General features: G+C 32.8%; 1 protein-coding gene across 4 annotated transcripts in view; it reads right to left on the minus strand.

The window, feature by feature from the left end:
• The window catches only part of COL11A1 (collagen type XI alpha 1 chain), a 199,622-nt gene that overhangs the window by 122,767 nt on the left and 51,308 nt on the right, over nucleotides 1-25,547 (minus strand). Inside the window, exons 5-7 of one of the 4 annotated variants that reach the window (XM_079934208.1) lie at nucleotides 7,785-7,913; nucleotides 1,601-1,753; nucleotides 1,321-1,410 (exon numbers count right to left, since the gene is read on the minus strand). In XM_079934208.1, the coding sequence (XP_079790334.1) occupies nucleotides 1,321-1,410; nucleotides 1,601-1,753; nucleotides 7,785-7,913 (372 nt within the window). Of the gene's footprint in view, nucleotides 1-1,320; nucleotides 1,411-1,600; nucleotides 1,754-2,016; nucleotides 2,134-7,784; nucleotides 7,914-25,547 lie in introns of all 4 variants that reach the window. The other 3 variants (XM_079934209.1, XM_079934210.1, XM_079934211.1) reach the window with 3 other exon arrangements.

The raw sequence follows: 25,547 nt of genomic DNA on the forward strand, positions 1-25,547 counted from the left end.
TTATTCACTTAAAAGTAAAAATTACATCAAAAATACTATCTCAGAGATACAGAAAAATAAAGCTAGTATAATTTCCTTTTTTCATAAATAATTCTCATTAATAGCATAAATCTGAATGATATTTATTAGGTAATTTTGGGCCATATGATTTTGATAAATTAAATAAATTTGATAAATTAAATAATTTATCTTGCTACTTTTGAATTTCATAAATAACTTGTTTGCTATAACATAGTGAATCTAGATGATAGAACAATATTGAATAATACGTAGTGTTACATAAAGTCATGTGAATGAAAAATGTGGCCAAATGATTAATTTAGTGATTGTTAACTAAAATAAAATGTCCAATAACCATAATATTTTTGTATTCTTAAACAATGAGTATATACTATCATTAGGGGGTGCATATCATCTGGGATCAGAATATTACTATATTCATAGATCTGAGCAAAAGATGAATGAATTTGGGTATATAAATAAACACCTTGAATCAAGATAACCATTTTTGGAAAATGATTATTTTGGACTAGATGAAACTTGAAATTGGTTCCTACCCTAAAATGTTATTATTCTAAATTATGTGTTTGCATATAAAGTCTCACTCAGTTAATTTGCCTCACTGGGACACATGTTATATAAATTTTTAATAACTAAAATGATTCAGGTATTCCTCATACCAGTTAAACTGAATTGTATACTTATTTTTTTCATAATCAGAATATAGGCATAGTATGAAATTCAGGAAGATTGTTCTATTTGTTCTATTTGTACCTGTATGTACTTAAACATTTTCATAGAAAGGACTGGAAAAGGTTAAGATATAATATTTTAACCATAATTAAGTTTGAAAATGTAAATAGCCACTAAAACCAACTAAGACTATATTTTCTCAAAATATTTGTGTCATAAAAATGCATGATTATTGGTCAGATGGAGTAAATTCTAATTGTATCATTTGATGATACAGTTGTTACTTTAGAGGATTCTCCTCCTCACAGAAGGGTCATGTTGTGAATACCCTTAATCACAACATTTTGAGAAGCTTGCTCAATCCCAGGAGGAATCAAGAAAATGATAGCAGTCAATTCAGTTTGATCAATTTAGCATTTGCATGAAGCAAAGAGTCATGCAAAATCTGAATTGACATTAATTTTAAATGAACTGTTTTTAGTAATAGTGAGCCAATTCTATTGTTTCTCTTACCTCAGTAAAAGAATAAAAATGTCAAACTTTTCAGAGGTTATAGATTCTTCCAGAGTGAAATATACCAAGAAATATTACACATTTTAAAAATTTAATGCTGTCTATGAGCATTACCTCATTTGGTCCAGATACACGCCTAGGAGCTTCTGTTTGGTAACTTTCTGTTCCATAGTTGTATTCTTGAAAATCATCAACAATATTTGCCTAATGGTAAATTCAAAAGAAAATCAATTAGTAAAAATGTAAGGTAATCCAAAATCTATGGAAATCATGATTTAACTGGGGTATCGTATTAGCCAAATGAGTATTTATCTAGTTGGGTTAGGACAATGACTCATCATCAGAGATCTTCCAGCTTATCTAGGAGAGATCTTGATTGCTTTTTCTTTGCTACCTTTACCCCTAGCTTGGCTTTTGCTGCTGCTTGATAACTTTTCTTCTTCTTGGTTGCAAATTTTTCAGATTTAGGGGGTGTAAACTTTTTGGACTTTTTCTTTGAGTTAGTGGCCACTGTCTTCGTCTTCATTTTGAAATTGAATTTCTTTTTCTGTAAAATGTGGTGAAAGATGGAATGGAAAACATAAATAAAATGAAAAGGGAAATAAAGAGCATGGATGAAAGGAAAGATAAGCAAAGCAAACCGGGCATCATTCCTTCAGGACAGCTACTGTCAATAAAAATCACAGTTATCAGGTCATAGAAATCAGATGAATGAAAGGTTTATGATAAGTTTGAGGAAAAGTGGACATAAGGAACCACAGGATGACAAACAGCAGGACCCCATATACAAAGGCGCTACTTTGCTTTTACCTCGGTTTGCGTTATTGTCTCTTCAGTTACAGTGGGAGTCTCTGTTACACTTTCAGCCTCTTTATATTCTGCTTCCCCATACTCATAGTCATATTCCATTATATCCTCAGGTGCATACTACATCGCAAAGGAAAAAATATCAGGCAATTTTGTTAGTTGCAGGTAATACTATTAACAAAGTGGTAATCATGTTCTTAACTTTTACTAGTAAAAGTTAAGAGACAAGTAAATACTGTTATTTAAATATTACTTCGTGTTACAAGAAGTAATACTGTCTTATACAGAGTATAATAACAGTGACAAAGCAGGTTTTCTAAGAGCAGAATAGTGGTTAGGATTGTGAGGAAATTAAAAGTTTAGAATATTAATTCAAACTTTTAATTGTTGAATATTAATTCAAACATAGCAATTACATACTTGGACATAGTTGTTAAATAGTCACATTAATTTTGATTTGTAAAAATTGCACATAAGCCTCCTTTATCTTACAGCAATTTCAATGGGTCCTTTTTTTTCCCATTAAACTACATGTTTAAAAATAAATGTATGGAGAGTAGTCTTCCCAAGCAAGAAAGAATTTTCATATCTATTATGAGACGGAAAGGGGAGAGAAACGAAAGGGAACAGAGGAACATGAAATGAGTCTATATTTTATTTGGAATATTGGAACCGATGTAAAAATACAATCTAAAGTTTATTCAGAAATAACTAATTTGCTATAGACTTACTTAAGATCAAAATGAGCACAGAATACTTGTGAACCATTAAAAGATTCAAAATTAGATCTGTTTATAATTAATACATTTCAGTTTTACAAATACTGCATTTTTTCTATTGAAAAAAGAGCATAACACTTAGATACCTTAAACCATGTAAATGTAACTCAAACTGAAAAATGGAATACTAGATTATTCTGTATTAAAAAAAAATTAGGAGAAAAAGGTATGTTTCTCAGTAGAGGGATGTGCAATACAATCATTAATATTGTAAATAACATGCTTGCTCACCTTCAGAGCCAAACACCTCTATCAAAATTTTAATTTTTAAACACCAACATAGGTATTGTGAAACATATTTTAATTATTGGTTTTAATTAAAATAACTGTAAATCCATTAAGATCATATATAACAAAAGATACTAAGCAGCAAACTCAACAAGCTAAAACTCATATATATTTATATATTATTTATAATATATATTTATGTATAAGTATATATATTTATGTATATACACACATATATATTTATTATGTATAATATATATTTATATATATGTATACATATATTTATTATGTATAATGCATATTTATGTGTGTATATATACATATATACCTATGTGTGTGTGTGTATATATATATATATATATATATATATATATATATATATATATATATATGCTAAAAGCAACCTATTTGAAATTCCCTAAGTATTATATTTGGTCACATTTTCATTATATCCCAACTGGACCTCTCTTGGTATTTTCAAATTGACAAAATATCTCTTTTAATGTGCCAGAAAAATAACTCTTCACCACATGTCTTTTAGAGAACTGTGATCACTATGCCTTCTAATTTTAAAGCTCTATTAGATATAGCAATGCAAATGAGTGCAAATTTCACAAAGACATATAATGAGACATGTTCAAAACTGACCCCCTGGCAATATTGTATATCTGGCCCTTAATGAAATACCCTCACTAGAGGAAACTTTTCTAGATGGTTCAGCTGAAGGTCATATTGATATATATAGACATACTTTCAGTGTTTATGATTGTCAAAACTTCAATTTGATTAAATTAATTGAAATTTATTCATAATTTTACCTATCTAGCAATAGTTTAATTTTCATTGAATATACATTTTAAAGACTTCAACAAATCTTCATTCTAGTTAGTATTTGAGTAGAATTTGTTAAAATAGAAGAATGCATATATAACTTTTTGAACATTTGTGTTTCTTCATGACTCTGCAAGCAAGATATAATGCCGACTATTTCTAGGAAAGGTAAAGTATGTATTAATCAATAGCATCATTAAATAAATAAAACAATTAAATACTGAATTTAGATACATATTAAAATAATTAATGGAAACTGAATATTGTCTAATGAATAGTTTTTTTCCATAGTTATAGTCACACATGTTGGAATAAGAAATAGTGGATTTATATAATTACTAGCTGGCAGCTTGAAGTTAAAACATGAAAAAAGATTAGCCAGGCTAATTTATGCTTTAGAGTTTTAAAATTAAGCAGACTTTTCAGAATCCTATGCATCTATGATGAATTGTAAAAACATAAGACAATATATAAAGGCATAAAGGACTGTAAAAATGGACAATTTAAATGCATCTTAAATGAAGCCTGATATTCAAAGCACCAATTACTTTTACTATCTTTATATCATGTTTTTTTTTTTCCTTATAGGAGGAAACCTTTTCCAACCTCCATAATTCTCTCCTCTATTTAAACTTTTTCCACATGGAGATCAAGCAGACTAGCTGTGGTCGTGGAATAATGAAGGCAGTAACATGCTTACCTGCTTAGGCACTAAAGCACATGTTTTTCTTAGAGCCATCAGCAGTCAGTGAAAAGAATCACTGCTTCTCTTCTCCTTATTTCTTTATCTAAACAACATGCCCCTTCTGGTGGGTATTGATATACTTAGGACTTTGCTGGTCTACACGAAGCTTTACAACCTATTTTTGGAGATGATTCTCCCTTCTTACTATGGAATTTGGGGGTGTCTCAAAGACAGGTAAAGAAGAGAGAACTACTTGTAATCAATCAGATGTATATATGCAAAAAAACGTGCAGTGATGGAAAGATCTCACCTATGATCTGTGAGTTGCCTAGCATAAGTTATAGTATGTGAGGAGAAAGGGTCTTCTTCTAGAAATGTCAAGTTTGTTCTTATTCAGTTTGTTAGAAAAATAGTGGCATAAGTAAATACCTGAACGTCTTTGAGAACTAGAATATATGATAAATATTGAGGGCAAAAAATATTAAGGTAAGAAATTTCTTTATAAAATATTGTTTTTCCCTTGCTTCTTCTTTTTCCATCCTTTATGTATATATTTAAAAAGAAGAACATCAATTGCCTAGTGTATAAAGGGCAGTGTAGTCTGTGTAGCACATTAAGAAAGAACCATATGTAGATTTAACATCTAATTTCTTATTAAGATATAAGGATAATTTAACACGATGGTTTAATACAAAACCATCATAATTTTAATATTAGTTACTTTGCTATATAAATGGTATTGTGGAGGTTCACATAGAATAACAGTTTGATATTATCACTATGTCTAAATCTATCTTCATTTTACATTTCACTCTATGATGATGATGTGATACTGTGCCAAACACATAAAAAATGTAATCCTAACAATGAATTAAAATATGTTATTTAGAGGATATGAACTATACAAAAGCACAAGTTGAATAAAACACATTTGAGTTAATTTATAAAATAAATTGATATATTTATTAATCCAAATCAGAATAATAAATATGCAATTTTTCAAATTTATTAATTATAAATTAAGCAATATAAAGTACAACATGTATGTTTGATGCTCTATTTTGCACTTTATGTTCTTTATTCACTGGTAACATTGCATTGCTATTTTGTATAGGTAAAACATCTGTAGTGCAATTATTAAAATGCATATTTGTAATATAATGTATTAATGGCTATCATTCAAAAGTAATATAAGGATGGCTTGCTAATTCTGTTAACCAGGTGTTTTTCATACTAGTATATAATAGTTATCTTATTATTGAAGTATCAATGTAATTTAGTACTGGGGGAAAAAGTGAGAGCTGATTCCTCAAAAAAACTTTTCATTGTGACATACTCAACATAGAAACTGTAAGAAATGCTATTATTGCATCACCCAACCAGATTTTCATGAAGGTTTTATTATAGCAGCATGCTCTTTTCCTTATCAGTTGCTTCCAGTAAAAACAAGTTTGATTTATCAACAGAATGTTAAATTTATGAATCAACAACTAAGGTCAAAAAGGGAAAGTCTACTTCTAAATGAATTTAAGACAAAAATGGTTAAAAATATTATTTTGCTTTAAAACAACTCTGCTTACCTGATGTAATAGCATTAAAACATGGGAATAAAACACCTCAAGGTGATATAATAAGAATGCATACCTTCATTCTTCCAAAAATCAGAGCCATATCTGTTACTAAAAAGAACAAGACTTATCTTTCTTAAAACAAAAGCAAAATAAATCTCACCCATCTTGAACACCCATACTAAATGTTATAAATTTTAATATTGAATCACCACATAATCTATAGGTATAAAAACACTAAAACCTGATGGACATTTTACCTATCTTCTTGGAATTCACAGACTGTTTTAATAAATCATGAGGGAATTCACAGACTGTTTTAATAAATCATGAGGTAATAAAACGAATGAAGCACTTGAGAACTGAAAGAAGCAAACACAAATATCCAAGTAATTTCTCTTTTTTCTCTCATATTTGCTTTCCTGTTAGCTTCTTAAGACTTTATCCTGTTTTAAAAAAACATTAATATTAAGTCATGGAAAAGATCAGTGCAACAGAATTCACTATCATACCTCAAAAAGGAAAGTAATGTCAAAAAATATATTTCAAGCACTTAAATGGTAAAATCCAAATTGAATTATCATGCAGAAATAACAGTAAATTAAAATTAAGAGATAAGATCCTCACCTATTCTAAATAGTAGAACTCAAAAGATGGTATCTAATAGTATTTTAATAGTCAAGAAGAAAGCTATTTGAGTTATTTTCAAACATAAGGACAGTCTTGATGTCTTTAAACTTCCCCCCTCACCTTCTAAAATTTAGAACTCTTCACCTTGAGAAAAAAATAAAAATATAGATTTGCTGCTAACTAAAGACTCAATTCCTTCCAGTATTTGCTTTCTAATTTCCAGAAAATTCACATTAAAGAATTATCTAAAAATCTGCATAAAGCATACACTGTACTATATTTTTTTTTGTTTTTTGGGATATTCAAGTCTGACAAAATTGCTATGGCTAACTTAAATGTACTTATTTTTGGTTTGAGAGAGAATAGAGTCAAATTTCATTATGGTGAATTTTCTTGCAAAAATAGCATGGAAGAATGGTTTCACACCCAAGTTTCAAATAAAGTGACATAATATTAATCAAAGAATATGAATATTTAGTTACGGCAATCAGTTCATAATGCTTTTCATTTCATTGCTCTCTGTATCAAATCTTATTCAAGAAAAATAAAACTTACATATCAATATAGCATAGCCTTACAGAAATGGAAAAAAAAAAATCCCTCTAAATATTCAACTCAGCCTGACAACTTTAAGATAGCACTAAAGTCCCTTTCTTATCTGCATGAATTGCCAAAGGCCTGTGGATATGGCAAGTATGCCAGAAAATAGTTATCCTTGTCTTGAGGCTGTTTTAATTACTGAAATGCTAAGGACAAAATATATCTTTGAGAAATTATCTTTTTTCTCATCTCCCCCCAAATAAAATATGCTCCTCTACACAGTATATGTGAAGTATCTGTATTTTTAAGAAATTATGTAACAAAATACTTAAGATGGAAACAAACACCAAAAATCTTCTTTAAATCACATATTCTTAGAAATGTTAAAACACTATAAATACAAGGTAAAGTTTAATTAAAAGTGAATAAATGGAGGTGAGCCTCCAAACTGCAAACCTATGTCCTTACCATTGGAATGAGAAAATCTGCCCTTGACCTTACGGTCCTCACCTCATCGATCTGGGGTTCCTGAGCCTGAGAAGCCTTGGGTGCTGAGGAATCACAGTCTGGACTGTAATGCTCACAGTAGTCATACGCTGCTTTGGGGTCACCTATGATCAACAACTGCTGGATGTCCCCCTGCCAAGAAACAAACATGGTTATGTAGTCAGCATATTTGAATACACATATATCCAGAACAAGATTTATCCAAGACACAGTGTAGTTCATCTTTAAATATGAGAAGAAATCGCTTACATTTCAGTGTTAAAAACAGTCCTATAGGATTGAGAGAGAAATTCACACCTGTTTAACAAATCAGATCTTCTGCTATATTGTGGTTCAGAGAATCTATAGTATATTCATCTGTTTGCTAAAACTTGGTTTAACTGCATTCACAGTTTACTCTGTGTGGAATAGACAAATGAAATGTGAATAATAAGCTAATAAAAAAGTAAGTAAGATTTTAAAACTATAAAACTGTAATGTATTTCCAATATTAAATAATGGAAGAGTTCGATTGAATTATTTTTTAAGCAAGTTTATACAAGAATTTTTAAATGAAAATATAGATCCAACTATTGAGTTCTGTTAGAGAACTGAATATCAAAAGAAATTTCTACTTACAAATATGAATGAGAAATGCAGAGACCAGAAAAATCCAAATTAAAAAGCATATTTGCTTTTGGCATATTTTTGTTAAAAATGGAGCATCTAAGCATATATCAAACTCACTTATTTAGAAATCTGAATAATTTTAATAAAAAATAAACATTAGAAATAATTAATAGGGTTATCTAAAGAGTTTTAGTTCCAGGAGGTTCTGGAAACTGTGTAAACAAGAGGAAGATCAAATATTTTTCTCTCAAACCCATCTGAATATTTCCACATGGGTCTAATTTGACATGAAACTAGTTTGATATAAATCTATGGGTCATGACCATATTAATTCAGAATTATATTCAGTCCTAGAAGAATGTCTGGGTTAATATCCATTTGACTTGGTGATTCAAGTCCCTGTAAGTCTGAGCTCATGAGTCTGATTCACAGAACTCCTGATATCATTTTGAATAATTTCAAAGTTACTTCAGCTTTCTCTACGTCTGATTAACATAAGCTCTTTAGAGCCTGATGAAAATTTTAGAAGTTTCTAACATTGAGTTAGAGAGCAGGAAAGAATTCATAGCACTTTTATACCACAATATTCATTTATTCATCAACAAATGTGGATTGAGAAGTACTATACACAAGACATTGAACATAGTATCACTGGAGATGGAAACATAAATTTGATGTAATCCTTGCCCTTGGAGAGTGCAATATAGTGGTTAAGATTTAAAACTGTAATAAAATGGAGAATAAAATTTATAACTTGAAAAGATATAGCAGACTCTTGTGAAAAGTGCCAAGAAAAGAATTAAATTATTTAGTTCTAGCTGGCAATCCTTTATTGAATACTGTGGTTCCTATCTTTGGTGTGATAGTTATTTCTATTTGCATTGCTCTTTCTTCTGTCTAAAAAGCACTGTATATTCTTACTCTTAAAATTAGCATTTATGCTAATGGATCATAAATCTATATTTTCATTCATATCACTTTACTGAGATATAATTTACATATAGAATTTATTCCTTTAAAGTGGACAATTCAGTGTTTCTTAGTTCATTCACAGAGTTTTCCATCTATCACCAATGTCTAATTTCAGGAAATTGTCGTCACCCCTAAAAGAAACACCATAACCAATGGCAGTCACACCTTATCTCTTCCTTTGCTAGCCTCTGGTAACCACTGAACATTTCATATAAATGGAATCATACATCATGAGGCCTTTTGTGACTAGCTTCTTTCATTTGTCATGTTTTCAAAGTTTACCCATGTTTTAACATGTATCAGTACTGCATTCCTTTTTTGAAATAACAACTTTCTGTATGAACCTACTATTGAATACATTTTGTCTATCTAGTCAGCTGTTACTAGCTATTTGAGTTGTCTCAACTTAGTAGATATTTTGCTATTTGTTTTTTATATGTCATTCCTTTTTTGTTACTCTTTTACTCTCTTATTTTGTGCTATCTTCTTTTGTGCTAAATAGATATTTACTAGTGAACAATTTTAATGATTTTGTTTCTTTTACTATATTTTAGAGTTCTTGTTTTAGTGATTACCTTGGGGATTATAATTATCTTAATTTATAACATTTTCAGATTAATATCAACTTAATATCAGCACTATACAAAAATTTGTTTCTGTATAACTCTTCCCTTTTCCCCTGCTTTGTAATATTATAGTTATACAAATTACATCTTTATACAATATAAGCCATCAACATAGTTCTATAAATTTTGCTTTATGCAATTGTATTTTAAAACAGATAAGAGAAGGAAAGTGCTATAAACAACAACAACAAAAATTTGTACTGTTTTTATATATACTTATGTTGGTAAAAAACCAGTGTTTTTTTATTTCTCTGTGTGAATTTGAGTTACTGTCCAATGTCCTTTCATTTCAATCTAAAGGGTTCCTTTTTATTTCTGGTAAGGCAGCTCTACTTTTGATACATTATTTGTTTTTCATAAATCTGGGAATGTCAATTTCTTCTTTGTTTTTTGAAAGATAGTTTTGCAGGATATAGCATTTTTGGTTGACAATCTTTTTCTTCCAGAACTTGGAATATGTCAACCACTGTTTTCTGGCCTCTATGAAATCTGACAAAAAATTAGCTGTTAGTCTTAATAAGAATCTCTTTTATATTATGAGTTATTTTATTATTGATGCTTTGAAGATTCTTTCTTTGTCTTTTGACTGATTATAATACTTTGCGTGTGGATTTCTACAAATTTATCTTGCAGTTTCTTGAGATTCTCAGATATGTAGATTAATGTGTTTCATCAAAATTGGGAAGGTTTTGGTAATTATTTTTTGGAATATGCTTTGTACCTCCTTCCTCTCCACTCTTTTTGGAACTCATTATTATGTCTATGTTGCTATGCTTGATGGTGTCCCACAGGTCTTTGATGCTCTGTAAACTTTTTGCAAGTTTATTCTTTCTTTTCTTCATACTGAGTAATCTCAATTGATTTTCAACTCCCAATCTATTTTGTTCTTTTTTAAGACACTCTACATTTATTTATCTCTATTTGATAAGGCTTCATTCTCATACTTTCATGTAGTTGTTAAGCTGTGGCTTCCTTTAGTTTTTTTTTTTTTTTTTTAACATACTCATAATTGCTGATTTAAAGTCTTTGTCTGGTAAGTCCAATGTCTGCATGTCTTCAAGGACAGTTCCTATAGATTTGTTTTTCCTTTGTATGGGACATAATTTCCTGATTTTTTGCCTGTCTCATAATTTTTTGTTGACAGCTGCACATCTTGTCACCTGTGGAGACTGGATTCCATTGCCCCCTCCCCTCAATGCTTGTTGTTATTTTGTTTGTGGTTGTTTTTGCTGCTTGTCTGGTGACCTGTTGAAGTAATTATATATGTCAATTTTCTTTGTTTCCTGTGTCCACTGAGGTGTCTGCTCAGTTAGATTAGTGATGAGCAAATGATTGGGCAGAGAATTCCTTAAGAATCTCTCACTATTTGCCAAGAGACTTTGAGTATGTATTTGTATGTGAGCATGCCTATAATATTCCAACAGTTTACAACTCTGCCTTAGATCTCATTTCTTGCTATGCAGATCCTCAAGGTCAGTAATATTTGAGATATTAGGGTCTCTTCAGGTCTTTCCTGGACCTCAGTGACCTTTATAGACATCTCATTTCCAAACTTTTTATTTTTAGTGTCTTTGTCTGATCCTTGTTTGCTCAATATCCTAACAGTTAAATGAACACCGCCAACTACTTGCTAAAGATCTGCATCTAGAATGTCTCATTAGTAACAGAAAAATGACTAAAATTAAAATGTCAAAAACACACATCTGCCAATAAAAATTTCATTGACATGATATATTACAATGTTTAGTAATCCTTGAGATAAATTTTGTTGAATTCAGAAATTTCTCTACAATCAGATTTAACTGTATTTCTTCAGTTATTTAGTCATTTCATTCAATCATTCATTCAAAAAGTGCTTTGAAAGTGCATGTAACATGTTAATATGTTCAGATAACACCCAAATAAGGAAATACCTACTTTATTTCCCAATAAAACATGAAATAAAGCAGAATCAGCAAATACCCACCCACAAAATTATATGGCTTATAATGGTCATACTATTATTAGTGTGTCCAGCATCAAAATTATTTATTTTTATATGTTATGAGGCAGTACAATCAAACAAATTAGATTGTTTCTGAGATTTTCTTTTATTCTTTTTTGTAAATAGCTAGAATAGACTCTAATATTTAGCTTATGCCTACTGATTTTAAACATTCTCACAGCAAATGAATATAAGTTCTTAAAATTTATTGATAACATTTCTCAAACACTAACTTATGAGTTTAGAACACTGAGTAGCCACAATTGAATTATTATAAATGAGTAATAACTAGTAACAGAGAAATTTGAATATTCTTCATTCTGTTGTTAAAAAAATGCATCATTCAGTACCTCTTGTGTACTGTCATCACTGAGGGTTTCAATCAGAAATTCTGATTCTTGAATCACAGACTTGCCATTAATTACTTGGAATTATGCAAGTCACTTACCCTAATTCATCATTTGTAAAGTGAATGCATTTATTTATTTATTTTTGCGGTACGCGGGCCTCTCACTATTGTGGCCTCTCCCGTTGCGGAGCACAGGCTCCGGACACACAGGCTCAGCGGTCATGGCTCAAGGGCCCAGCCGCTCCGCAGCATGTGGGATCTTCCCAGACCGGGGCACGAACCCGTGTCCCTGCATCGGCAGGCAGACTCTCAACCACTGCGCCACCAGGGAAGCCCAAAATGAATGCTTTTAGAGATCATATCTAAGGTCCTCTTCAGAACTAAAAATTATAGAGTTCCACACTTAACTTATAGATAATATAATAAACCAAATGAAGCTTTTGCTGAAACACAAAAAATTGCCTATCTTATTACATATAGTATTTTTAACAGTATATTTTTTAGAAGAATACTGGTTTCCTGAGTACTCAACTGTTCTAGTCAAGGCACTCCGCTTCATTAAATGGAAGCCTGCCAACCTTTCCACAATAAATTCTTTTTTCAGGTGTTTGATATTCAGCCATTAAATATAGTACTACTGGAAAGAAACTGGAAAATTGTGTTAAAAACCTACAGTACTATTTTCCCCGGAAGGCATTTTATAGTGTTTTATGTTAATCATATGACATGTTATGAGACAGTCTGTAGACAAACAAAGCATCCTGACAGCTTGAATGAACTATAAATATTTAGATTCAACAGTCATAAAAATTTCTACAGCTGGAAAAGGGTGAAGTTACCAAGTAAAATTGGCATCTGCTGTACACAACATATGAAAAAGACATCCTCCTCCTCTAATGCTCTACAAAGCCAAAATTAAAGTAGAGCTGAAACAATTACCTTGCTATCTACAGCTGTGTCAACTAGGTCTATACTATAGTATTTTTCTATAGACAGAATGAGTCTAGAGGAGGGAAGCAAAACAAATGCAAGAAAACTGAACAGAAACTATATATAAAGATGAGGTTCTTCTGAATGTCACATGCATTGCAAAAGGATCCAGCCACATTTTTTTCAAGACCAATTATATAAATAACAGCATATCCTCCTCTCAAAACTAAAATATAATTCACCTATTCTAACAATTTTTGTTTGTTATTTTTGTTTGTATATGCATATATAGAGTAACTCTCTATAAGGCCTAGCTATTTCCGTTTTCTCTGCTATGAACGTAATTACATTATAACTCAGGAAATACACAAGTTAATACACATTTAGCTTTTTTGCATGTACAAGAAATCACATTTATTGAAAAAGTGTTGTACAAGAAATTGGTATAATATCTAAGGTCACATGTCAATGTGTCAATGTTAAGTGTCTGAATTTTCAGATTCAATTCTGCATCCTATGAAGTCAACCAGTGCTTGGTTGAAGTCAGTTCCCAGCCTGAGCATCCACTGAACTGTACAGCAACAGCAGCTGATTCCTGAGAATGAGCAATGAAAAACTGGGTTTTGATCAGCTGTCATGTTCAATTCCATGTGCCTGAATAAGGTAACCTGTGAATGAATTATGTGCTTGAAGCATAATAAGATCCCAAGAATGACAGAGGAGATTCAGACATAACCAAACAGTTAAAGCAGAGGCTGGATCAATATACAACTATAATTGTTCAATAAGCAGTTTGTTTTTAAACAGCTTATTTATAAACACTCTCTCTAATATCAACCTGGCAACTAGTAACTCTACAATCCTATAAGGCTTTTAATTCCACTATGAATCTTGGAAGATTTAAACTTTTAATATTAAAACTTGGGTGTTAGTTATATTCTAGGAGAATAACTTACTTTCGGTAATATCTGGAAAAGAAGACTCCAAGTATTTATTGACTATGTGTCTCACTGAATTTCAAAGCTTTCTAGAGTTAGAAATTTCATCTCCCCTAAACCTGTTGTAAATCACATGCTGCAATTGCATTCTATAAAATCAGCTAGCCTCCAAATTTCCCGAAGCACATTCTTACCTCCATTAACTTTAACATGCAGGAATCTCAACGGGAATGAATGCTTTTATAAAATGCTTCTTGTTAAAATCTTGACTGTATGTTATAAGCAAATAGGAGTTAGGTTGATGAAGAAGATGGAGAGGGAAATAGTATTAAACAGGAAAACGGGGCTTCCCTGGTGGCACAGTGGTTGAGAATCTGCCTGCTAATGTAGGGGACACGGGTTCGAGCCCTGGTCTGGGAAGATCCCACATGCCGCGGAGCAACTAGGTCCGTGAGCCACAACTACTGAGCCTGCGTGTCTAGAGCCTGTGCTCTGCAACAAGAGAGGCCGCGACAGTGAGAGGCCCGCGCACTGTGATGAAGAGTGGCCCCCACTTGCCACAACTAGAGAAAGCCCTCACACAGAAACGAAGACCCAACACAGCCCAAAATTAATTAATTAATTAATTAATTAATTTTTAAAAAAGACAGGAAACCTCTTAAACAGAACTCTGGATGCATGAAACTGACAAAGTTGGAAAAGTACATATAGTGCTGTATAGTTGGAAGGAAGGCCCTATATGGTGATAATGAGCAGTGAGGGTTGAGGGATGAAAGAGGTAAAGTAGAAGAAAGAAAAAGAACCAAGCAAAGAACCAATCTGAGAAAAGCTTTGTGTGTGAACTGAATTCTAAAAGTTACAGAATGTCATTCAAGGACTTTGAACCATGGAGCAAATTGATCAATGACGTATTTTAACAAAATTGCTATGACTACATAGGGAAGGATGATTTGAAAGCAGCTAGTTTGGAAGCATGAGAATCTTGCTTAGGAATCCATCACAGTTAAGCATTGGGAAATTTAACTCAGCAACAGCAGGAATGGAGTAGAGGATACATAGAGTTTATTAGAGAAAAACGTGTGAGATTTGAGAACTGACTAGGTAATGATGATGGAGTGGAATGGGAATGGCAAGTAGAGAGGGAGGAAGTGCATTAGAGAAGAGTGGAAGGTAGTTCTGTAGTTTCTGGTATGAGCAAGGGTAAGACGGAAAATCCATTTACTCAGTTGAGAAACAATAAAAAGGAAAAATTGGGGATCAACCTTTTAAGTCTATGAAGTGAAATGATAACTAATTTTTTTCTAGAAAAAGTCTTTTTTTTTTTTTTTAAGAAACTTACCTTTATTTACTTTCGAATTGTACTCCTCTATGTGCCGACTGTCAGGTTATATCACTGAGACCAAACTAAGTTATAAGCATCAATAAGAATCAGCAGAAATTTTCCCTTTAGCTGGACAGCCCATACCTCTTTCTGTAGCAATTTATACCCATTTTTTCACTGGTAATCAAAGACAAAATGAACTTGTCTAGACTTAGTGTTATGGGATGACCTGCGTGCCCCAAATTCATATGTTTAAGTTCTTAGCCTCAGAACCTGACTATATTTGGAGATGGGACCTATAAAGACAGAAGTAAGATTAAATGAAATCTTTATGGAGGGCCCTAATCCAATATGACTGGTCTTTTTATAAGAAGAGGAGATTAGGACACAGACACCACAATGCGAAGGTCATGTGAAGACACAAGGAGAAGATGACTATCTACAAGCCAAGGTGAAAGGCCTCAAAAGAAATGAACCTTGCTAACATCTTGCTCTCAGACTTCAAGCATCTGGAACTGTGAAAATATTAATTTCTGTTGTTTAAGACACAGTGTGTGGTATTTGGTTATGGCAGCCCTAGCAAACAAATACAGACTGATAAATACTAGTTTGTTTTTATTTATATCTTGCAAGTATTATCTTCATAGCAGAATAAAGAAGAGCACTTCAAAACAAGTATTTTTGTTTGTTTGTAACATGGGTAATCTCTAACTGTGTCCAGGATCTGGTATTAAGTAGATGCTGTGGAAATATTGACTGATTTAATTTGGCAAGCAGCTAGAACTCAGGGTAATCACAGGTTATCACACACCCGACAGTATCATCATGTGTAAATATCCCTCAGGCATTAGAGGTAGTAGAAAGTGAGAATGATAAATAAATATTTGTCTCCAAGTATAAATAAAGAATTTGAAGGGAACAAGTTTTTAAGTAAACTTACCAGAGTTTTAAAGATCTTTATCAAATTAAATTATGCTAGAGGTCATAGTGAGTTTAAACAACCATTTATATGATTTTTTTAAAAATGCAATTTCATTACACTAGTGAAAAAGTTAAAATAATTCCTTGTTGTATCAACTCCATATTAATGAAATTATATCCTAATTCTACTTCATTTCAACAATGAAAATAGCAATAGAAAAGTGTTTTATCATTTTTATATATAATGTAAAAATATATATATAATCAGAATAATACATTTTTTGTATTCTATACTTCATTTTATCTATTCATAGTAATATAAATCAAAAGTAAAACAACATACTTGGTTCTTTCTTGATTTAAGAAAAGACATGCAAAGTTAAATTACAAATCATAAAAAATACTGAGATGATCCTCAGATTACAAAAAGACTCTTCATTTCAAATGTTCATTAAATAATGAACATTTAAAATATGAATAATCAAAATTTGATCTTCCTCCCAAAATAAAGTCATCTGATACTTTTTACAAACATCTGTTGTTCAAAATAATATAACTGAAGATAACATTTAAAATCTAAAAAGAGGATTTTAAAACAAAATGGAAATCATTTGAGACCTTATCTTTAAAAATTAACTTGAGAAAAAAATATTATTTGTATGAAAAAAATATTATGTATCATTTAATATTTTAAACTTGTATTTTAACACAGACTCAAAGAACAAATTCATATAAGTAATATCAGCATAAAGGTCAAATATGACCTTTGCAAGCAGGTATGACTTTCGCTGCCTGTCACACAAAGTTAACTGCAGAATTTGACATTTACTTTGTATTTCATAGCCTTGACTTGACAGTAAATTTTGAATTTATTTTAAAGTAATTATCATCTTTTGAATATGAAAAGAAGTGATAGACTCTTCATCATTTCATAGAGTTTAACAGTTGAACTGGCACATTTACTCTTTTAACACAAGCAAATAAACTGTATCATTTCTTTCCACATATCTGTTTAGCATCATCATTTTTATTGCCTTTTTTTTTTTTTTTTTTTTTTTGCGGTACGCGGGCCTCTCACTGTTGTGGCCTCTCCCGTTGCGGAGCACAAGCTCCAGACGCGCAGGCTCGGCGGCCATGGCTCACAGGCCCAGCCGCTCCGCGGCATGTGGGATCTTCCCGGACCAGGGCACAAACCCGTGTCCCCTGCATCGGCAGGCGGACTCTCAACCACTGCGCCACCAGGGAAGCCCTTTATTGCCTATTTTTTTTTTTTAACATCTTTATTGGGGTATAATTGCTTTACAATGGTGTGTTAGTTTCTGCTTTATAACAAAGTGAATCAGTCATACATAAACATATGTTCCCATATGTCTTCCCTGTTGCGTCTCCCTCCCTCCCACCCTCCCCATCCCACCCCTCCAGGCTGTCACAAAGTACCGAGCCAATATCCCTGTGCCATGCGGCTGCTTCCTACTAGCTATCTACCTTACTGCATTTGTTAGTGTGTATATGCCCATGACTCTCTCTCGCCCTGTCACAGCTCACCCTTCCCCCTCCCCATAACCTCAAGTCCGTTCTCTAAGAGGTCTGCGTCTTTATTCCTATTTTACCCCTAGGTTCTTCATGACATTTTTTTCTTAAATTCCATATATATGTGTTAGCATACGGTATTTGTCTTTTTCTTTCTGACTTACTTCACTCTGTATGACAGACTCTAGGTCTATCCACCTCATTACAAATAGCTCAATTTCGTTTCTTTTTATGGCTGAGTAATATTCCATTGTATATATGTGCCACATCTTCTTTATCCATTCATTCGATGACGGGCACTTAGGTTGTTTCCATCTCCGGGCTATTGTAAATAGAGCTGCAATGAACATTTTGGTACATGACTCTTTTTGAATTTTGGTTTTCTCAGGGTATATGCCCAGTAGTGGGATTGCTGGGTCATATGGTAGTTCTATTTGTAGTTTTTTAAGGAACCTCCATACTGTTCTCCATAGTGGCTGAACCAATTCACATTCCCACCAGCAGTGCAAGAGTGTTCCCTTTTCTCCACACCCTCTCCAGCATTTATTGTTTCTAGATTTTTTGATGATGGCCATTCTGACTGGTGTGAGATGATATCTCATTGTAGTTTTGATTTGCATTTCTCTAATGATTAATGATGTTGAGCATTCTTTCATGTGTTTGTTGGCAGTCTGTATATCTTCTTTGGAGAAATGTCTATTTAGGTCTTCTGCCCATTTTTGGATTGGGTTATTTGTTTTCTTGTTATTGAGCTGCATGAGCTGCTTGTAAATTTTGGAGATTAATCCTTTGTCGGTTGCTTCATTTGCAAATATTTTCTCCCATTCTGAGGGTTGTCTTTTGGTCTTGTTTATGGTTTCCTTTGCTGTGCAAAAGCTTTGAAGTTTCATTAGGTCCCATTTGTTTATTTTTGTTTTTATTTCCATTTCTCTAGGAGGTGGGTCAGAAAGGATCTTGCTTTGATTTATGTCATAGAGTGTTCTGCCTATGTTTTCCTCTAAGAGTTTGATAGTTTCTGGCCTTACATTTAGGTCTTTAATCCATTTTGAGCTTATTTTTGTGTATGGTGTTAGGGAGTGATCTAATCTCATACTTTTACATGTACCTGTCCAGTTTTCCCAGCACCACTTATTGAAGAGGCTGTCCTTTCTCCATTGTACATTACTGCCACCTTTATCAAAGATAAGGTGTCCATATGTGCATGGGTTTATCTCTGGGCTTTCTATCCTGTTCCATTGATCTATCTTTCTGTTTTTGTGCCAGTACCATACCGTCTTGATGACTGTAGCTTTGTAGTATAGTCTGAAGTCAGGGAGCCTGATTCCTCCAGTTCCTTCTTTCGTTCTCAAGATTGCTTTGGCTATTCGGGGTCTTTTGTGTTTCCATACAAATTGTGAAATTTTTTTGTTCTAGTTCTGTGAAAAATGCCAGTGGTAGTTTGATAGGGATTGCATTGAATCTATAGATTGCTTTGGGTAGTAGAGTCATTTTCACAATGTTGATTCTTCCAATCCAAGAACATGGTATATCTCTCCATCTATTTATATCATCTTTAATTTCTTTCATCAGTGTCTTATAATTTTCTGCATACAGGTCTTTTGTCTCCTTATGTAGGTTTATTCCTAGATATTTTATTCTTTTTGTTGCAATGGTAAATGGGAGTGTTTTCTTGATTTCACTTTCAGATTTTTCATCATTAGTATATAGGAATGCCAGAGATTTCTGTGCATTAATTTTGTATCCTGCCACTTTACCAAATTCATTGATTAGCTCTAGTAGTTTTCTGGTAGCATCTTTAGGGTTCTCTATGTATAGGATCATGTCATCTGCAAACAGTGACAGCTTTACTTCTTCTTTTCCAATTTGGATTCCTTTTATTTCCTTTTCTTCTCTGATTGCTGTGGCTAAAACTTCCAAAACAATGTTGAATAAGAGTGGTGAGAGTGGGCAACCTTGTCTTGTTCCTGATCTTAGTGGAAATGCTTTCAGTTTTTCACCATTGAGGATGATGTTTGCTGTGGGCTTGTCATATATGGCCTTTATTATGTTGAGGAAAGTTCCCTCTATGCCTACTTTCTGCAGGGTTTTTATCATAAATGGGTGTTGAATTTTGTCAAAAGCTTTCTCTGCATCTATTGAGATGATCATATGGTTTTTCTCCTTCAATTTGTTAATATGGTTTATCACATTGATAGATTTGCGTATATTGAAGAATCCTTGCATTCCTGGAATAAACCCCACTTGATCATGGTGTATGATCCTTGTAATGTGCTGTTGGATTCTGTTTGCTAGTATTTTGTTGAGGATTTTTGCATCTATGTTCATCAGTGATATTGGCCTGTAGTTTTCTTTCTTTGTGACATCCTTGTCTGGTTTTGGTATCAAGGTGATGGTGGCCTCGTAGAAGGAGTTAGGGAGTGGTCCTCCCTCTGCTATATTTTGGAAGAGTTTGAGAAGGATAGGTGTTAGCTCTTCTCTAAATGTTTGATAGAATTCGCCTGTGAAGCCATCTGGTCCTGGGCTTTTCTTTGTTGGAAGATTTTTAATCACAGTTTCAATTTCAGTGCTTGTGATTGGTCTGTTCATATTTTCTATTTCTTCCTGATTCAGTCTTGGCAGGTTGTGCATTTCTAAGAATTTGTCCATTTCTTCCAGATTGTCCATTTTATTGGCATAGAGTTGCTTGTAGTAATCTCTCATGATCTCTTTTATCTCTGCAGTGTCAGTTGTTACCTCTCCTTTTTCATTTCTAATTCTATTGATTTGAGTCTTCTTCCTTTTTTTCTTGATGAGTCTGGCTAGTGGTTTATCTATTTTGTTTATCTTCTCAAAGAACCAGCTTTTAGTTTTATTGATCTTTGCTATTGTTTCCTTCATTTCTTTTTCATTTATTTCTGATCTGATTTTTATGATTTCTTTCCTTCTGCTAGCTTTGGGGTTTTTTTGTTCTTCTTTCTCTAATTGCTTGAGGTGCAAGGTTAGGTTGTTTATTCGAGATGTTTCCTGCTTCTTAAGGTGGGCTTGTATTGCTATAAACTTCCCCCTTAGAACTGCTTTTGCTGCATCCCACAGGTTTTGGGTCGTTGTGTCTCCATTGTCATTTGTTTCTAGGTATTTTTTGATTTCCTCTTTGATTTCTTCAGTGATCTCTTCATTATTAAGTAGTGTATTGTTTAACCTCCATGTGTTTGTATTTTTTACAGATCTTTTCCTGTAATTGATATCTAGTCTCATGGCGTTGTGGTCAGAAAAGATACTTGATACAATTTCAATTTTCTTAAATTTACCAAGGCTTGATTTGTGACCTAAGATATGATCTATCCTGGAGAATGTTCCATGAGTACTTGAGAAAAATGTGTATTCTGTTGTTTTTGGATGGAGTGTCCTATAAATATCAATTAAGTCCATCTTGTTTAATGTATCATTTAAAGCTTGTGTTTCCTTATTTATTTTCATTTTGGATGATCTGTCCATGGGTGAAAGTGGGGTGTTTAAGTCCCCTACTATGAATGTGTTACTGTCGATTTCCCCTTTTATGGCTGTTAGTATTTGCCTTATGTATTGAGGTGCTCCTATGTTGGGTGCATAAATATTTACAATTGTTATATCTTCTTCTTGGATCGATTCCTTGATCATTATGTAGTGTCCTTCTTTGTCTCTTTTAATAGTCCTTATTTTAAAGTCTATTTTGTCTGATATGAGAATTGCTACTCCAGCTTTCTTTTGGCTTCCATTTGCATGGAATCTTTATTGCCTATTTTTAAGTCTAGAGAAAATATCAGTGGATGAAAAGAAGTCATTGGTAGTAGCATTTTTATACATTTATTATTCTAGTTCTACATGCAATGATACTGTCCCAGAAGTAATATTGTCCAGTAATTACTGTCCCAGTAATAGGTCCTAGAAATAATATTTTTAAATACTTCCTTATTTCTACTCTGTTGCACTCCTCTACTATAATAAATGATACATTTCTTTAGTGAATTGAAGTTTTATTAAATCAAAATTTGGCCATTTTATGAAATATATAAGCCTAAGAGGATTTTAAAAGTATGCATATACATTATAAAGTAATTGATATACCTTTTACTCTTTTTTAATTTTGAAAAAATTGTTTTTTTTAGTACCAATGTGAAAACTTCTTTGCTTACTACAGAACGTAGTCAAACTGTATATATGTCTACTGAACAGTGAAAGATGGGGGTCATGCTCTCAAATTTGAAAGCCAGAATTCCCTATTGAAATGGGAATATTTGCAAAGAACTATACTTTTGAAGGAAAAAAAAAAGCAAACCTGTTACACAGCATTCCTAATTCCAGGAGGCACTTCATGCCTTACAATTTTAAGACAAGCTACATTTTTCCCCCCAAACAAAATATTTTCTTAAAAAAGAAAACAGCAGAAGTAACACATAATTTTATTAATAGGCACAGATATATTATAAGTCAGGTAATAAATGTATTTCTTCTATAACTTTTAGTGGTAACTTACACAGAAATTTGACAGCCAGATAACTTTCAGAATCCTTTCCCCTGGTTGTCTATCAATCAGTCATCTATCCATTTAGTCAACACATATTTATTGAGGCAAAGTAACATGCTGACACTATAGATAGGCAAAAGAAAAATAAAGAGGGAAATCAGACCCAGATCCTACTCTCAGATAGCATATAACCTGGTAAGGGAGATTAATTATACACAGACATGATATATAAGAAACATATTTCTTTAGTACTTACTATATTCCAATTATGAAAAATAAATAAATTGGGGTGGCAGGGGTGGGGTAATGACACAATTTTCATCTCGGAAAATCAAAGGAATAATCTAGAAGGAACTGACATAAATGAGATAATTAATGAGAAAGTGTCTAGTTTTTCTTTTAAATATAAAGATACTTGGTATTCTTTGTTGGCTCCCAGAATCCTAATCATTGCTCTCTCTTACCCTGTGTCTAAAGAATATGACCCCATAGCCCACATCATCAGACTGTCTTGGCAGGTCGGTTTCCAGTACAGACAATGGAAGTGACCACCAAGAGTTAGGAGTTAGGAAGGTGGGAAGAGAAGGAGGTTGGGTAGTTTCGCCAGACACTTTCCTGTCTGTCACGGCAGTCTGATACCTTGACCACTAGTGCCACTGTCAGAAAGCACTAGTGCAGGGCTCCGGCTTTCACTGTACTGCTATTTCTGCCCCTTGCCCACTTAACACTTGGAAAGGTAATACTCCTTGCCAGGTAACTCTGCCTCCTTGTTCAAACCTCTGAAATCACCTGAGTAGAAATTCAGTTTCCTGCTGGAACCCACACTGAACTCACTCACAGAGAGTATGAGAAGTTAGAGAAAGACCCCATAGTTGAAGGCCCTAAAATAGTAATTGGTATCTTCGTTTTATATATATATTAAGTTTAAGGATTCAAGTAATCAGTATATATCACTTTCCAGGAAAGTACACTGTATCTACTAGAATACACACAGTTTGTGGTTGGGGCTCCTCTTTTTTTTTTTTTTTTTTGGCCATGCCGTGCGGTTTTCAGGATCTCAGTTCCCTGACCTGGAACTGAACCCAGGCCATGGCAGTGAAAGCCTGGAATCCTAACCACTAGGCTATCAGGAACCCCCAGGGGCTCCTCTTCTTAATAAGCCAATCTACATTATACAGCTAAACTCACTGGAATATAAACTTCATGAGAGTAAGGACCTGTCTGTTTTGTTCTCCCAGGTTTCCACAATTCCTGGAATAGGCCTGCACGTAGTGAGTATGTACCAAAAGTTTGTTCGGTAAATAGATATCCAGGCAATTAATTTATTCACCATTATAAGACTCAATTTCAACAACTGTAAATTAAGAATACTATTATTTGTCTTGTATTTCCTACAGATTCTTTAAAAATTAATACCTACTTAAGCAATTTTTAAAGTGTAAGTGTACACAGACGTAAGGTATAATTATTATAGTACTTGAAGCCAATTAAAGGAGAACACACCTTTGAGCTTAAACTTCTAGATGTGTTTATAGACTGTAAAATTTAAGAAATGCTGCTGGAGAATATATTTTTATTAGTTCCATAAATAAATTCCAAAAAAGTTGAGTTTCAGAAGACTTAAAGTTATTATTCTATAAGTAAAGCCCATAAGGAAAAAGTATAATAGAAGAGAAAGAAAAATACATTCAGATAAACAGTTTCCAGCATGTACCACTGTAAAAGCAATAGCTTAAAAAAATTCTACAATGTTTCCATAAGATATTCCCTGGACACTAAAACTTCTGCTCACATTTGATATTAGAGCTTTGTTGAAAAGTATGGTGGGTCTTGGAAGAGGTTTTTGATTGTATATCCAGGAACAAGATTGACATTAAATCTTAAACATGGCATAAAATGCGCAAAAAATTAGAGATTATCGGAAGATTAATTGAAAAAATATGCTTCTTGCCTACTAAGACTTCTGAATTTGCCAAGGCATTAACTCACATCATAGTTTTTTTTCCAGACATTCTATACGGTTAATGATTCTTTCTCAACTATTTTGTGTGGAAAAGGAAAGCTGCCAAAATGCTTCAAATTTTAGTTTAATTGAAAAATGCATCAGAGATTGCATCTGAACTATAATTCAAAGGAAAAAATGAAAAAAACCACATAATCACAGACAGAACTGCTACCCACACAGTCCTTATATTTCACTGTGTCCCAAAATCAGCTTAAGAAATCAGTTTTAAGAAAATGAGTAGTGATCCTATGTTACTTGAATGTACTACTAATTCAACAACTATTTATCAAGTATTACAAAAAATGCAATACTTTAAAACTTTAAAGTTGTATAAAACACTACCACAAAAAGGGCATGTTTATCTTATACTTTCTAATAAACATTCCTACTGAAAGAGAACTATCAATGTGGCTCTATTCCACAAAAAAAAAAAAATAAAAGAAAACGAGGAAAGAAAAAATGATTAGGAAAAAGGTAACAAATCTTTCTTCCTGCTTCCTTGTTGGCCAAGATGATCTATACTCCTTGAATTAATAAATGCTAGAAAGCATATTTATTTCATCCATTTAAAAAATATTTTCAGGCAGTGCTGTAGACACTACGGATACAATACAAAGCTTCTGCTCTCTTGGAGCTTACATTCCAGAGAAGGAAAGAGAAAATAAGCAAAATATAGTATCAGAGTAATAGGTGCTTTAAAAATATAAAGCAGGATAGGAGAGATTGTAGAAAGTAAGATACTATATAACAAACTGTGATCATGAAAGATTTTGCTGATAAAGGGACACTGAGACAGAGACAACTGAGGAACCAAGGAAGTAAGAAATTCATAGAAATATCTAAGGAAAAGCCTTCCAGGCAGAAGGACGAGTGGATGCTCAGACCCCAAGGCTGGAGCATGATTGATGTGTTCAAAACGGGATGCCTTGTGGGTCAGAGGGAGCAAGGGGGTAAAGGAATCATTGATGAAGTCAGAGAAAAGGGGCAGAGGGTGTGGATGAATCACTTAGGAGACGACGGAATATTGAAAGAACTTTAACGTACTCTAAATGACATGAAAAGCCACCAGACAGTTATAAACAAGGAAGTGACATTCTT

The sequence above is a fragment of the Stenella coeruleoalba genome (assembly GCF_951394435.1).
Source record: "Stenella coeruleoalba genome assembly, chromosome: 1".
Classification (NCBI taxonomy): Eukaryota; Metazoa; Chordata; class Mammalia; order Artiodactyla; family Delphinidae; genus Stenella; species Stenella coeruleoalba.